The sequence below is a fragment of the Schistocerca gregaria genome, chromosome 3 (assembly GCF_023897955.1).
Source record: "Schistocerca gregaria isolate iqSchGreg1 chromosome 3, iqSchGreg1.2, whole genome shotgun sequence".
NCBI classification, from domain to species: Eukaryota; Metazoa; Arthropoda; class Insecta; order Orthoptera; family Acrididae; genus Schistocerca; species Schistocerca gregaria.
In genome coordinates, this window is record NC_064922.1 from 738,001,827 (window position 1) to 738,017,344 (window position 15,518).

Genomic DNA, 15,518 nt, shown 5'->3' on the forward strand with positions numbered 1-15,518 from the left:
GATATAGGTCTGTAGTTAAATGGATTACTCCTACTACCCTTCTTGAACACTGGTGCGACCTGCGCAATTTTCCAATCTGTAGGTACAGATCTATCGGTGAGCGAGCGGTTGTATATGAGTACTAAGTAGGGAGCTATAGTATCAGCGTAATCTGAAAGGAACCTAATTGGTATACAATCTGGACCTGAAGACTTGCCCGTATCAAGCGATTTGAGTTGCTTCGCAACCCCTAAGGTATCTAATTCTAAGAAACTCATGCTAGCAGATGTTCGTGTTTCAAATTCTGGAATATTCCATTCGTCTTCCCTGGTGAAGGAATTTCGGAAAACTGCGTTCAATAACTCCGCTTTAGCGGCACATTCGTCCATAACAGTACCATCGGCACTGCGCAGCGAAGGTATTGACTGCGTCTTGCCGCTTGTGTACTTTACATACGACCAGAATTTCTTCGGATTTTCTACCAAATTTCGAGACAATGTTTCGTTGTGGAACCTATTAAAGGCATCTCGCATCGAAGTACGTGCCAAATTTCGCGCGTCTGTAAATTTTAGCCCATCTTCGGGATTTCGCGTTCTTCTGAACTTTGCATGCTTTTTCCGTTGCCTCTGCAACAGCGTTCGGACCTTTTTTGTGTACCACGGGGGATCCGTTCCATCTCTTACCAATTTATGAGGTATGAATATCTCAATTGCTGTTGCTACTATATCTTTGAATTTGAGCCACATCTCGTCTACATTCGCAAAGTCAGTTCGGAAGGAATGGAAATTGTCTTTTTGGAAGGCTTCTAGTAACACTTTATCCGCTTTTTTAAATAAAATTATTTTGCGTTTGTTTCTGATGGATTTGGAAGAAATGGTATTGAGCCTAGCTACAACGACCTTGTGATCACTAATCCCTGTATCAGTCATGATACTCTCTATCAGCTCTGGATTGTTTGTGGCTAAGAGGTCAAGTGTGTTTTCGCAACCATTTACAATTCGCGTGTGTTCGTGGATTAAATGCTCGAAATAATTTTCGGAGAAAGCATTTAGGACAATCTCGGAAGACGTTTTCTGCCTACCACCGGTTTTGAACAAGTATTTTTGCCAACATACCGAGGGTAGGTTGAAGTCCCCACCAACTATAACCGTATGAGTGGGGTATTTATTTGTTACGAGACTCAAACTTTCTCTGAACTGTTCCGCAACTGTATCATCGGAGTCTGGGGGTGGGTAGAAGGAGCCAATTATTAACCTAATTCGGCTGTTAAGTATAACCTCCACCCATACCAATTCGCACGGAGTATCTACTTCGACTTCACTACAAGATAAACCACTACTGACAGACACAAACACTCCACCACCAATTCTGCCTAATCTATCTTTCATGAACACCGTCTGAGACTTCGTAAAAATTTCTGCAGAACTTATTTCAGGCTTTAGCCAGCTTTCTGTACCTATACTATCTGGACTATCTGGTAGTCAGTAGTGGCAGCAATAATTTCCGCATAATGATCAATGGTTCATCCACCACAGTCACAGTGGATCATAACAAGCCAGCGATTCTGGATGCAGCTGAAATTACAACAACCACAGAACGCAAACCAGAGAAAACAGAAGAATCAGCTACAAGTGGTTTCCTTGTTCCCACGAGCACCAAGGTGAACGAGGAACTGCGACACTAAGAGCGACGTCGATGGTTTCTTCTCTGCTCCCTGTTAGAATCACTGACTCATGGGGAGCACCACTTTGTTTCAACAAAGAATCAGTTACAATGGTTGGACAGAATATTAAATTTAATCTGCGCCATCGTTTGCCTTAAAGGGGGGCGTCATATAGTATTCTGCATTGTCCTCGTGAATGTACAGTGGTGGATAAAAGTTCCGTGCAGTCACATTTTCGGGCTGTATTGATGTAGTTGATCTTTGGTTTATTTTTCTGCTAGTTATTCCATGTTTTACATCGTGTATGCATTCATGTTTCTATAACTGTAAGCTGTTATCGAGGCTGTGTGTGAAATAATGTCGCGTTTTCTCCGATACCCACATATGTACGTCTGCTACAAGGTCTCTTAGCATCGAGCGTCGACATGTTCGCTACAAAGGCAGACTTTTAACTGACGCGTTCCAATTATAAATGCTGCCCAATAACATCGTGCCCAATAAATATTGAGCGTTGAGGGCTCCTTTGGAGTAATAAAAGCTAAAAAAGTAGGGAATCTTGTAGGCATCCATGTGGAAAACTATAAATACTAGCATTACCTCGCTACTATACTGCTATGCTTCTTAAAAGAAGTGTCTTCGGAAACGATCTGTCTGCAAAAACAAAAAATGCAATATCCATAACCACAGCGCAAGAATGCAAATAGTCCTGAATTTAGTAACTGCAACCTCTATTTTTATGCCAGAATAGAGCTGTCAACGTGGGAATGGGAATGTAGTGACTGAAGTTTTCTTAACCGCTTCTTTTATTCGTCTGCTAGAATGGCTGCCAAGGATATTAGGCTACTGCAAGATTGACCAAGGAGGTTACAACACAGTCTAACATAATTTGAACTTCTTCGTTGTCGTAAAGAGTAATGTAGTCTTTGGGTATTCGTATCTTGCACGTTGAAATATCTTGTGTTTTGTAACAGTTTGTGGCCTATGAACTATGTGTTTACGTTTTAGATTTGTGAGTTTACGCTGGCTGTTTAAAGAATGATTCGTATGTTCTACCACTATATGAACACTAGAACTTCGTGGGTCTCTGTGTCGTGAATTATGCTGGTTGAAAGTTAAATAACCCAAGCGAATTATTATTTTTATTAAATTCTGAAAATTTCTGCGGAAAATAATAAAAACGCCAATGAAAACTAACTTATTGATTGGTAAATATGACTTTTCACAGCCACACATCCGAGGACGTGAAGTCTCCTGTTACTTCTGATGCATCGCTTGCTGATTATGAGTCCCCACAGCTAGTGACAAAGTCTGTGGACGGTCTCGGTGAATCATATGTGGTCATTGCGGGTAGTAAACCATTATCAATAATCATTAAAAAATGTATTTTGCAAAATTCGATTAGTGACTTTAATAATTTTACTTCAAGCAGTGAACAGCGTAGTGACAATGGAAATAACCAGCTTTCTGTGGAGGAAGATAGATATTCACGGCATTGTCTGGAAATTGCGTGCCTTTCGAGTGAGGAAGCCACAGTTCCTTGCTTTAAAAGTTCTGAGCTACATCTGGATTCTATTTCGAAAAGTATTAATGAGTGCGGCGCAATCGCAGATGGTAGTGCAATATGTGAAATAGATTGTGGTTTGGTAAATGGGTCACAGAACTCAGACATTCCCTCTGATGCTACATGTAGTCAGCAGGAAGACAACTACACACCTTTGTGCGACGTGAATGAGCTCAATTGTAAAAGAAACACAATAATCCAACTGGAATCAAGTTCAGCGTGTTCGGCTACAGAAAATTCCATTGCTGATGCTGGAGAACTGGAAAACGAGACTAATGCTGAAACGTTATGCACACCTGATTCTGAAGTTTATGTGAGGTCAGAGGATACAAACGTAGTTACTGAAACAGATTCGAAGATGACTGCCACTGAGATACATTCAAAGGGAAGTGGGCTATATGGTACTGTGGAGGCAATTCTCTTAGACGAAAATGCAGTTTCTAGTTTGTCACCAACTTTTGCTTTTTATGGCACTGTGGAAGGCATGGCTGATGTGATAATATCTCAGGATAATATTAATGACAGAGATGTGCTTAATGACACACACATTTCCTCTGCAGGTTCACCTGCGAGTCCAGTTTTGGGAAGTGCTTCGAAAGTTCAGAAAGGTATACGGACAAGGAGGGGGGAAAACAGCTGCCACTTAAAAGTAAAATGTATTGAAAGGCTCCATAATGCTGCCAGTTGTGATACTCCTCTGTGTTCGTACCAGAGAACTGTTTCACATTGCTGTAGTGGGGAAGGTGGTGGAATTGGGGAGCATGAAACAGATGGTGAAGCAGTCCATCAATCACTGCCATCAGATAGGCGAAACTTCTTAGAAATTGGTGTGTTGAGTCTGCAAAAACAAAAAATGCTAAATATTTTGGAAGATAGCTGTCCAGAAACCACTGTGGAATGTAATAAAAGTGAGAGGGGTGATGAAAATAGCCCACAAAACATTCAGGAAGGTGTTGATGATGGTTCTGTAATTGGTGGAAATGCGAGGAAAAATGATGAAGCTATTTGCCATCAAAATATAATAAACTTTAGTGCTGGGTGTGAAAATTTGAACTCATTTAAATCCTGCAGTGATACTTCGTTAATATTAAAGAACTGTTTCCACAATTCAGTAAGATTACATGAGGATGAAAAATTTTGTGCATCTGACATCTGTAGTAGTACTGTCCCAGGAGCAAACTCAATTCTTGCAGGGAATTTACACCAGGAAGGAGAAACATTGTTGTTACATGCTGGAGAAATTGAAACTACACGATCAAGTGTGTCTTTTAACACCATTCATTCGGAAGGCAGAAATGTTCATGCAAATAATGTCTGCAGCGTAACACCTGATACTGATAGAACTGTGGCAAATTCTGACATTAAGTTATTAGCAGGTGAACATGAGAAACACTCCTTCATCATTAGTGATTGTGTTCATGGACCACAAGAAATTTCAAGCAGTGAGATCTTAGAAAATGGGTGCTTGGAAGAAAAATATGACAAAAATCAGACATCTCAAGTCAAAGAGAAGTGTAATGACTTTAAAGTTCCAATGGAAGATCACAGTCAGCTGGACTGCCACTCACAGAATGATAGATTTCCAGAAAACTTGCTGACAGGCATGTGTCCAGCATCAGACATGGTTCCTGATCAAGATGACGAGGAGTCCAGTGAAAAGTGTAACAAGACATACATTCGAGATAATGAGGACAGTTGTACCCATAGTGACAGTGTATTCGAAGACTTTTGCTTTGATTCAGTTAAAGAATTTGACAATGATTATTTTGACCAGCTTCTGGACAGTCCAGTCATAGATACATCAAAAGTAGGTGATAGGGCTCGATATCTATCAGTGTGTGACAGTTCATCGTCAGATCCAAAAGGTGGTCCTGTGAGAAATGATTTGCAAATGGATGTTGGTGATAGTGTCAATTGTAGTGATAACACTCTGCAGGAACCAAATTTTATACTCCCGGAGGACAGTCTGAATGATTCTGTGACTATAGAAAGGACTTTCAATAGCACAAATCAGTTGGAAAATTCACCACTTCTGTTTGCATCAGATGATGAAAGTTCAGGCAGCCAATGGGAAGGCACAGAAGCAGCTTTGAAAGGTAGGCTATATGAGAAACTTAACAGCTTGTACAGGGTGTATTGTGTTTCAAATTTTGATATATAGTTGAACTTAAATTTTGTGCTATTGTGTACTAACATTGATAGTTTAGTTTATTAAGAAAGTACTCATTAGTTTTACTTGTTGTTGTTGTCGTCTTCAGTCCTGAGACTGGTTTGATGCAGCTCTCCATGCTACTCTACCCTGTGCAAGCTTCTTCTTCTCTCAGTACCTACTACAGCCTACATCCTTCTGAATCTGCTTAGTGTAGTCATCTCTTGGTCTCCCTCTACGATTATTACCCTCCACGCTGCCTTCCAATGCTAAATTTATGATCCCTTGATGCCTCAGGACATTTCCTACCAACCGATCCCTTCTTCTAGTCAAGTTGTGCCACAAACTCTTCTTCTCCCCAATTCTATTCAGTACCTACTCATTAGTTACGTGATCTACCCATCTAATCTCCAGCATTCTTCTGTAGCATCACGTTTTGAAAGCTTCTATTCTCTTCTTGTCTAAACTATTTATCGTCCATGTTTCACTTCAATACATGGCTACACTGCATACAAATACTTTCAGAAACGAATTCCTGACACTTAAATCTATACTCGATGTTAACAAATTTCTCTTCTTCAGGTCGCTTTCCTTGCCATTGCCAGTCTACATTTTATATCCTCTCTACTTCGACCATCATCATTTATTTTGCTCCCCAAATAGCAAAACTCCTTTACTACTTTAAGTGTCTCATTTCGTAATCTAATTCCCTCAGCATCACCCGACTTAATTCGACTACATTCCATAGTTTTACTTACGAAATTTTCAATAAAGATCCTAAAATATATCCAAATCATTCAGTGATTTTGTTGGTTTTAACAGCCAGTGAACCACTTACATAGGCCTAAGGTTATCAGGGTTTGATTTAATACACAAGAAATCTTTTATTATACTAGTATATGCACATACTATCAAGAACACACACATGAACAAGAGTAAGGAAGGTCTTGCAGGTGATTTTTCTAGCTTATCAGTGATCATCTGCTTTACTGTGATTTGTTCCTCTATAATTTGAGCTGAGTCTGTTTTTTCTTTTGTTCTTCTATTGTAGCCACTTGTTTTGGATAAGTCAACTGCACTTTGTTATCATAATAAACTTTAATAGGGTTGTTTTCAGGACATAGAGATCGTTCCTTTTCTGACATCTGTAGCCCAAATGCCTCTTGACAGGCTGTATTCAGTAGGTGATAAAGCTGATATGGGTTGCTCCTTGCTGCTCCAGGAAATTACAGCACCTTGTGATTTAAACAGAAAACCATCCTCTTTGTCTGCTGCCCAGTCTACGCTGCTGCTTCAAATCCTTAGTCCCTTTCAAATGACTGTCTGCCAGTTAGGCATGCCTGGACCATTGTTAAAGTGACTTACACCTGTGATTGTAAATATGAGGTCAGGCCGAGATCCCAACTGCACATACATTGAACTGCCTATAGCTTCTCTGAAGGGAACATTTCTCATGGCTTTTCTCTTTTCATCTCTCTTGGAGCTCATATCACATGTAAACACTCCTACTTGATTGTTGTCCAAAAGTGTTGGCACTGGTTTCTACAACTACAACTATACTGTGCAAACCACCATGAGGATTGCAACCCTTCATGTTGTCTTTATTTAATATTTGTTTTTTGTCCGATAATGAACCTGCCTATCCATAATAGCTCCTTTTGTGATCGCTTGTGATTCTGATGCCCAAACAATTTGATGCTGCTCATAGGCATTTCAACTTAATTTGCACTTTGAATTTTATATATATATATATATATATATATATATATATATATATATATATATATATATATATATATATATATATGACGATGTAAATAAAACAGAAAGAAACTTCCACATGGGAAAAATATATTAAAAACAAAGATTCCAAGACTTACCAAGCGGGAAAGCGCCGGCAGACAGGCACATGAACAAAACACACAAACACACACACAGAATTACAAGCTTTCGCAACTGGCAGTTGCTTCGTCAGGAAAGAGGGAAGGAGAGGGAAAAAATGAAAGGATGTGGGTTTTAAGGGAGAGGGTAAGGAGTCATTCCAATCCCGGGAGCGGAAAGACTTCCCTTAGGGGAAAAAAAGGACAGGTGTACACTCGCACACACACACACATATCCATCCGCACATACACAGACACAAGCAGACATCATTGAGATTTGAGATACCAAGTTGTCAGGTACACTTATGTGAAGGACAGCATGGCATATAAGTTTATATACTTTAATGTATTTTGTAAAATCTTAAGAAAATTGTCATTTGGTAACTCATTTTACCCATTTTGCTTTAGGTTTTATAAATGTTTTTGTATTTATCCTGCTTAAATTGTTTGGTTCTAAAAATATACCAAAAAGAATGTCTGCTTGTGTCTGTGTATGTGCGGATGGATATGTGTGTGTGTGTGCGAGTGTACACCTGTCCTTTTTTTCCCCTAAGGGAAGTCTTTCCGCTCCCGGGATTGGAATGACTCCTTACCCTCTCCCTTAAAACCCACATCCTTTCATTTTTTCCCTCTCCTTCCCTCTTTCCTGACGAAGCAACTGCCAGTTGCGAAAGCTTGTAATTCTGTGTGTGTGTTTGTGTGTTTTGTTCATGTGCCTGTCTGCCGGCGCTTTCCCGCTTGGTAAGTCTTGGAATCTTTATATATATATATATATATATATATATATATATATAAGCTTTCCTTCTCTTCTGGCTTATTACTGAAAATTAACATATCATCAATAATATATATATATATATATAAGCTTTCCTTCTCTTCTGGCTTATTACTGAAAATTAACATATCATCAATATAAATTTCAATGATTATTGTTATTTTCTTTATTCTTCTGACAAACACATGACTCTGCTGTACTTTTTGTGAAGTTCAGAAGAATGCTTCATTAGCGTAATATTCCAGTTGTGACTAGTTGCTACTTTTGTTTTGATCCATAAACTACTTTCTTAAGTCTCATGATTCATTTGTCCTTAACAGTGATTTTAACATAAATTTCCTCTTGCGTGTTGTCTTTTAGGGATGCTGTAACAAAATCTAAATGATCTGTGTGTAGGCCATATTTAGTAGCTAAACCAAACAGATTACAGCAGATGTGTGCAGGATATGTCTCTTCCTAGATTAAACCATGTTTTTGTGTGCTTCCTTTTATTAATAGCCATGCTTTGTATCTAAAAATATGTCCTTGAAGATTCTCCTTAGTCCTGAAGACCTGATTGGTGTCAAATGGCTTTATATCTGGAAAGGTGTGTGTGTGTGTGTGGGGGGGGGGGGGGGGATAATTGCTTTTTTTCAATGTATGATTGCCAGCATATGACTCAAATTCTTTAATTGCCTGAAGTATGATGGATATGAATTCTCTCTGTCTGTAGCGTAATAAGTCACGTATTCATTCTCAGTTGGTTTCTTTATTCTTCATGAAAATCTGAGTGCTTGGGTATGCTGTGAGGATGCGGAATTTTCATTAGTGTGCGATGAATTTGAATCTACTTAGCTACTTTGGTCAGGTAAAATTCATCTTTGGTTGTCACCATTCTTGTCACTAGTAGGCTTTGAGTCAACTACTTCTGATCCATCATTCATAATTTTGGGAATAATTTTTGGCACATGAGACTTTTTAGGTGATGTTATAACATTATTACTCTGAACAGTATTTTCTTTAAATATCACCACTATTTTCTTCAAATATCACCTCTCTCTCCTTTCTTGATTTTTGTTGGTAGAGATGAAATAGTTAATATGCCTAACTCTGTTCACAACATTTTAGCAGTATGCATTTAGAGTTCTTCTGATCCGATTTATGCCTGCATGCTATATCTATATGAACAAAGGCCTCGGTACCAAATATTCTTAAATGCTGATGTTTGGCTGGCCTACAGTAAATGTATCTTCAGGTGTCATGCCTTTTCAAGATTTAGTGGGTGATCTATTAATGAGGTAAACACCTTTACGGACTATGTTCTCCCTATATACTTTTGGTCAGCCAGAAGCTGTTCTTTTCTTATAACATTCTACTATACTTTCCTGCTGCACTGTTTTTATTCCAGTGTCTAGGGTACTGTTGTTTTGAAGACTTACTTCTTAATATTTTAAGAAGTTCGCTAGTTCTCAGTTAACATATTTCCTCCCCATTGTCTCTGCACAAGACACAAATTTTACAACCAAGCAGCTTTTCGATTTACTTCTTGTAATTTCTATTCCACTTGGGTCACTGCCAAACCTAGGCTCATTGTAGACAAATGATGATGATTTCTCGTTATCTTGTAGCCCATATATTTTTTAATACAAATTATTTGGTTCATTGTAGAGTGATTAAACAACAATTGGACATGTGGCATTCTTTTGGGATTTTTAAAGGTGCTCACATTTCTTCCAAGAAGTGCACATGTTGTGTTTTATGAATGCCTGATATCAATTCTCATCTTGATGGCCACCTATAAATGGCGTTTTCAATGAATTCTGATCAACATTATTATACTGATGGTTTAAGTTCCTCTTTTTCAAGTGAATATCCCACTTCTTCAAGAGCATTTAAACAATTGGTCAGTGTAGTGTATCTTCAGCATGTGGAGGAAGAGCTTGAGGGAAATACAGAAGCGTCCGATCCTGCCTATCTGCTTTGACCCATGACGTCACAAATATGGCGGAAACTACCATAAATCACGATTCCAATATGGCACATATATAGTCATTACGTACACATTATGAGGACAAAAATACATCGAAAAACACACACACACAATTTCCACAAAAAGCCTAATGACAGTAACGGGACAAGCGTGGGAAATAGGGGTTTTGGGTGACGACAAAATAAATATAAACAAATTTAGTCACTCACCCCCATACAAAACCACGCAAAACGACGAAAAAAACCGACATCACGAAACTCCCCAAATACCTCTAAACACAGTATCATCTGGAATCGGACACTTCCCTTGACCTATATAGCTCAACAGCAGCTCCCGATACGAATACCAACATTCACAGCCACACATTGGGATCGAACTTTTCCCTTGACCTGTTACCCCTACGACATCTCCACATACAGCTGTCCCTGCTGTGAGACGCCAGAACTTTAAGTTAGTCTCATTTTTCCACGACATACTGAACACTTCATGATTCATCCAAAAATCCCAATAGTTGAAGAAATTTTATTAGAGTCAACGCACTGTCCCCCATCATAGCCGACAACCGAAAACTGTTGACCCTGTCACTCATATTCATACCTACCAAAGACATAAAAAAAACAGTGTACCGAATTCACACAAGACGCCACACTTGCAAACTAAACCAAAAACATCATCTAACACACCACCAGAGAGCACCACCGATCGCATCAAAATGACATCTACAAACACACCACTCTCACAAACTAAATTCCGTGGCGTCGTGACGTCACACACCACAACAGTCTTACGTCACGGGTCAAAGCCAACCGATGGGATCGGATGTTTCGGTCGATCCAGCTTGAGGATGCTCGATACCTAATTTATCCAGTGGTACCCTACAACCTAAAGAAGAAATTGGAATAAAATAATGCAAATCCTATGCAAAGGGTCAGATTTAATGTCTTCTTTTTATTCTTTAATTATATAATTTAATTTCTACTCTTTAATTTGGTGACGTGTATGGCTGATGGTGGGATACCATAATCTGCTTCTGGGTCATTCCATGGTAACTCACGTTATAAAGTTATGTTTATATTATAAGTTTTGGACAATTAACAGAAGGAAATGTTTCTGTTAAGTATTTTTTATACCTCAAAACATACTTTATACTGAATGTTCTATAAACCCATTTCACAAAAATAGTTACATTACTATATTTATAAAACCAAATCTTATAATTATTGTTGGTAACTCACGGTACATTTCCAGGAAATGGTTTTTGAATACGATAAAGTAAATACAAAAGTTTACTCTGTTTTATGTGAACATTTCTTGCAAGTCTTACACACAATACCAGAAGATCTTATAAGTATTTTAACAAAGTCCAAAACATTTAATCTCCAATAAAATGTATATTAAAACATTGTGAAGAGGTAACTCACATTACAACGTCGGTAACTCGTGTTACATTGACACAGATCACAGTCAAACTTGAAGTAACCATGGGAATTTACAGCACTTGGAGGGTTCACTTTTCTGACAAGCTTGTGTTTAGTGTAGTATATCTCATCTTTAATTTCAGGCCACTTTCAAAATTCCCATCTTTCATCATCTCATCAACCTTAAACTCACCATTTTCAATTTTAGTAACATTACCAGGAAAATATGAATTGCCATATTTTACCACCACCCAGTCATCAACTTGTATATCTAGTGATTTTTTTGTTCTGTTAGTGTTTTCCTCTACAGCTGGTGAAGTGGTGTCTCGTTCAACTTCATTATTATAGATTTCCAAGTGATAAATTTTAGAAATGTTCAAGATAGGTCTGCAGTTCTTGATTATGGCCGAGAGATGTAGTTTTTTGCTTCTTTGGCTAAAGTCTTCTCCACCCATAAGAACTGCTGTCACATTAGAAGAAGAATTCAACAATGCTTTTACAAAATGTTGCATTGCTTACAACACGTTTCCTGCTTTTCACATGAGATCAGACTTGGCGTTAGACAGCCCCACCAATTCCATCCACTGGCCCTTTCCCACGAGAAGTTGCAAAGTACTTCCATTTAATTCTTTTGGCATCACCATCTGACCTGATTGTAACTTCGCTAATATTTTTTGATAGTTCTTCAAGAAGTCTATCAACATAGGGAATGACAGTGTTTTTTGTGTGGTCCAGATTATCAGATACCAACACGTATGGATGAGAAGTACCTGAATGCCAAATCATGGTAGTAAATATACTAATTTGATTCTGTTGCCAAATATGGACTTTGAATTTCATCTTGAATTACAAATGTAAAATTTTCAGAAAAATCGATTTGCATCATGGCAGTTAGCATTGCAGAAGGCAGTGATTCCTTATCACTAAGATAGTTCTTTGATAGTTCTCTCTTAAAGTAGCAGTGCTGTAAAAATTTAGATCCCATGGTAAGAATATGATTAAAAAGATTCTGTAATGTTCCTTCTTCCTCTACTTTCAAAATTCTGCCATCACTCTCATGCCACACATACCATTTCACACCGTTTTTAACTGCCAATAAATCTTTACATTTCATGCACTTTCCCAACCAACAATCAGCTGTAGGCTCTACACATAGAAAAAATTCTGGCCAGTTACTGGTGTACTTAGGTATTTGAGGTACTATGCTATGAAGAGAGTTAATAGCACAGATGAAATTCTTGTGATATCTGCAGACACACGCTGTGTGGAAGTTTATTGGCTAGCATGACATGTTTGTGTCTTAATTTTGTGAATTTACTTTGACCAATCACTTTGCCATTTTCTTCACAAAACATTGTATGGGTGTCTTTCAAAGAAAACATCGAGTGTCGAACTTGCAACTTACTCTTACCTTTCTCATCTTTTACAGTCACAACGCCTTTGCATCCAGGGGCCTGTCTGCTAATGCCAACCCTTTCACAGAATTTGCTCACTGCACTTATTATTTCATCACTTATTTTTTACTTACAGATTATTCTACTTCTAAAGGTTCAGCAAACGTATGATACAACCTTCAAATAACACATTTTTGTTTTCTGGGTGATGCTGGAAGTACACATTTCACTTTTGATGTGGCTTTTGCCAGTGAAGACCTATTTTTATATGGTGGAGAGGCAGAACTGCTTGGTGTAGCTGAAGATGCTTTCTTTAGCCCCTTCCTGTACTTGGCAACTCTTTCTCTAACATTCCGTTTTCTGTTTGCAGCAATCTTTTCTCGTTCTCTTTTACTCAAACATTTTTCCTGTTCCTGCTTCTTTCTCCTGAATTTTTTCATAGTATCCTTATGTTTGCTTTTATACTCTTCTTATCTGCCTTCATCTTTCAGTTTCTGCCTTTTTCTCATCTTTTCAGCTGCACTTAAAGGCATTCTGCAAAAATTGCAAAGTGTTGTAAAGTAGAAATAGCTATTCCCTATGGAATTTTATGTGGCATATGAAGATAAATAAACATTAAATATGTTGAAATATATTGATAGTTTTGTTGTGTGTATTTCTGAACCAATCTGACTGCTTAAAATTATAACTAATCCTACAAAAATTATTATAACTCATGATACATAAATAAAGGTAACTCACGTTACGTGAATTAAATATCCTATACCAGGAGAAGGCTTCCAGGAGGCAAGTTATTTGAGATACCAAGTTGTCAGGTACACTTATGTGAAGGACAGCATGGCATATAAGTTTATATACTTTAATGTATTTTGTAAAATCTTAAGAAAATTGTCATTTGGTAACTCATTTTACCCATTTTGCTTTAGGTTTTATAAATGTTTTTGTATTTATCCTGCTTAAATTGTTTGGTTCTAAAAATATACCAAAAAGAAGAAGAAGAAGTTGTACACTTTAAAGTGATATATAAACCATAGAGAATTATTATAAATTTCATGATTTTTTTCCTTACCTTGAAATTGATCAAATCTTATGCATGAACAAACAACAATATAGTCTTCAAAACAGTGGCTCCCACAAGTAAACAATAGGTTTTGGAGGGAAAAATCAATTTTGGAAACAAAATTCAATGCCCAACCTACATATGTAATGGGGGAAAATACTCTCCCAGAAAAATTATTTTTTTGATAATGATTCCTTGTTTTGACCCTTCTGCTATAATAAGTAATATAGGTCCTTGACATTTCTCAAAACCTGATGTGGAATAACATCTTCATATTCTTTTGCAATCTCCACTCATTATCTATACCCAGGTAGCCCAGTTTGTAATTTCTTAAGGGTAAATATCAATATGCAGTGTCCTATTTATTAAATAATTAAACAATTTTATTATTATTATAATCTTGTTTGGGAATGATAAAATAACTTAAATAAACCATAATGTTTTTAACATAAATACAAGGGAGAAAAATGATTTTTTTCCATAAACTGCAGATGACGAACTGCTATAGACATCAACAAAAGAAGCTCAGCAATTAATATAGTTTGACAACAAAAAACAGAGAAGTGATGTCAGAATAAAAAATGATGGCTGAAAACAATGCTGCCTACAATTACTCCTAATATTTCTCCAGCAAATTTCATACCTATTGTTTCCAATTACCTCTAGTTTACAAATACCTCACCTGTTCTTTCTTGATTTTTGCCACTTAGTGTATACAAAAATATCTTCCTCTGCAATATGCTATTATAGCCAAGAAATGTCTGGCTCCTCTAGTTGGTCTTATTTCCATCAGACCACACAGGTCAGGATGTATTAATGCAAGGATACGTTTTGCTCTCAATTTGGAATGTTGGAAAGGTAATCTTGTCTGAAACTTCCTGGCAGATTAAAACTGTGTGCCCGACCGAGACTCGAACTTGGGATCTTTGCCTTTCGCGGGCAAGTGCTCTACCATCTGAGCTACCAAAGCACAACTCACACCCGGTACTCACAGCTTTACTTCTGCCAGTATCTCGTCTCCTACCTTCCATACTTTACAGAAGTACTCCTGCGAAACTTGCAGAACTAGCACTCCTGAAAGAAAGGATACTGCGGAGACATGGCTTAGCCACAGCCTGGGGGATGTTTCCAGAATGAGATTTTCACTCTGCAGCGGAGTGTGCGCTTATATGAAACTTCCTGGCAGATTAAAACTGTGTGCCTGACCGAGACTCGAACTCAGGACCTTTGCCTTTCGCGGGCAAGTGCTCTACCATCTGAGCTACCGAAGCATCAGTCACGCCCGGTACTTACAGCTTTACTTCTGCCAGTATCTTGTCTCGTACCTTCCAAACTTGACAGAAGTTCTCCTGCGAAACTTGCAGAACTAGCACTCCTGAAAGAAAGAATACTGTGGAGACATGGCTTAGCCACAGCCTGGGGGATGTTTCCAGAATGAGATTTTCACTCTGCAGTGGAGTGTGCGCTGATATGAAACATGCTTCGGTAGCTCAGATGGTAGAGCACTTGCCCTTGAAAGGCAAAGGTCCCTAGTTCGAGTTTCGTCGGGCACACAGTTTTAATCTGCCAGGAAGTTTCATATCAGCGCATGCTCCGCTGCAGAGTGAAAATCTCATTCTGGTAATCTTGTCTGTTTATCTTACAAGCACGTAACACATGGAGTATCAATA

At 38.1% G+C, this 15,518-nt stretch overlaps 1 protein-coding gene across 1 annotated transcript in view; it reads left to right on the forward strand.

Annotated features, from left to right (window-relative positions):
* The first annotated feature begins 2,499 nt into the window (after window positions 1-2,499).
* The window catches only part of LOC126353809 (uncharacterized), a 93,610-nt gene continuing 80,591 nt past the window's right edge, over window positions 2,500-15,518 (forward strand). The window contains exon 1 of the mRNA XM_050002907.1: window positions 2,500-5,299. Coding sequence (XP_049858864.1) covers window positions 2,854-5,299 — 2,446 coding nt within the window. The 5' untranslated portion in view covers window positions 2,500-2,853. The remainder of the gene's footprint in view (window positions 5,300-15,518) is intronic.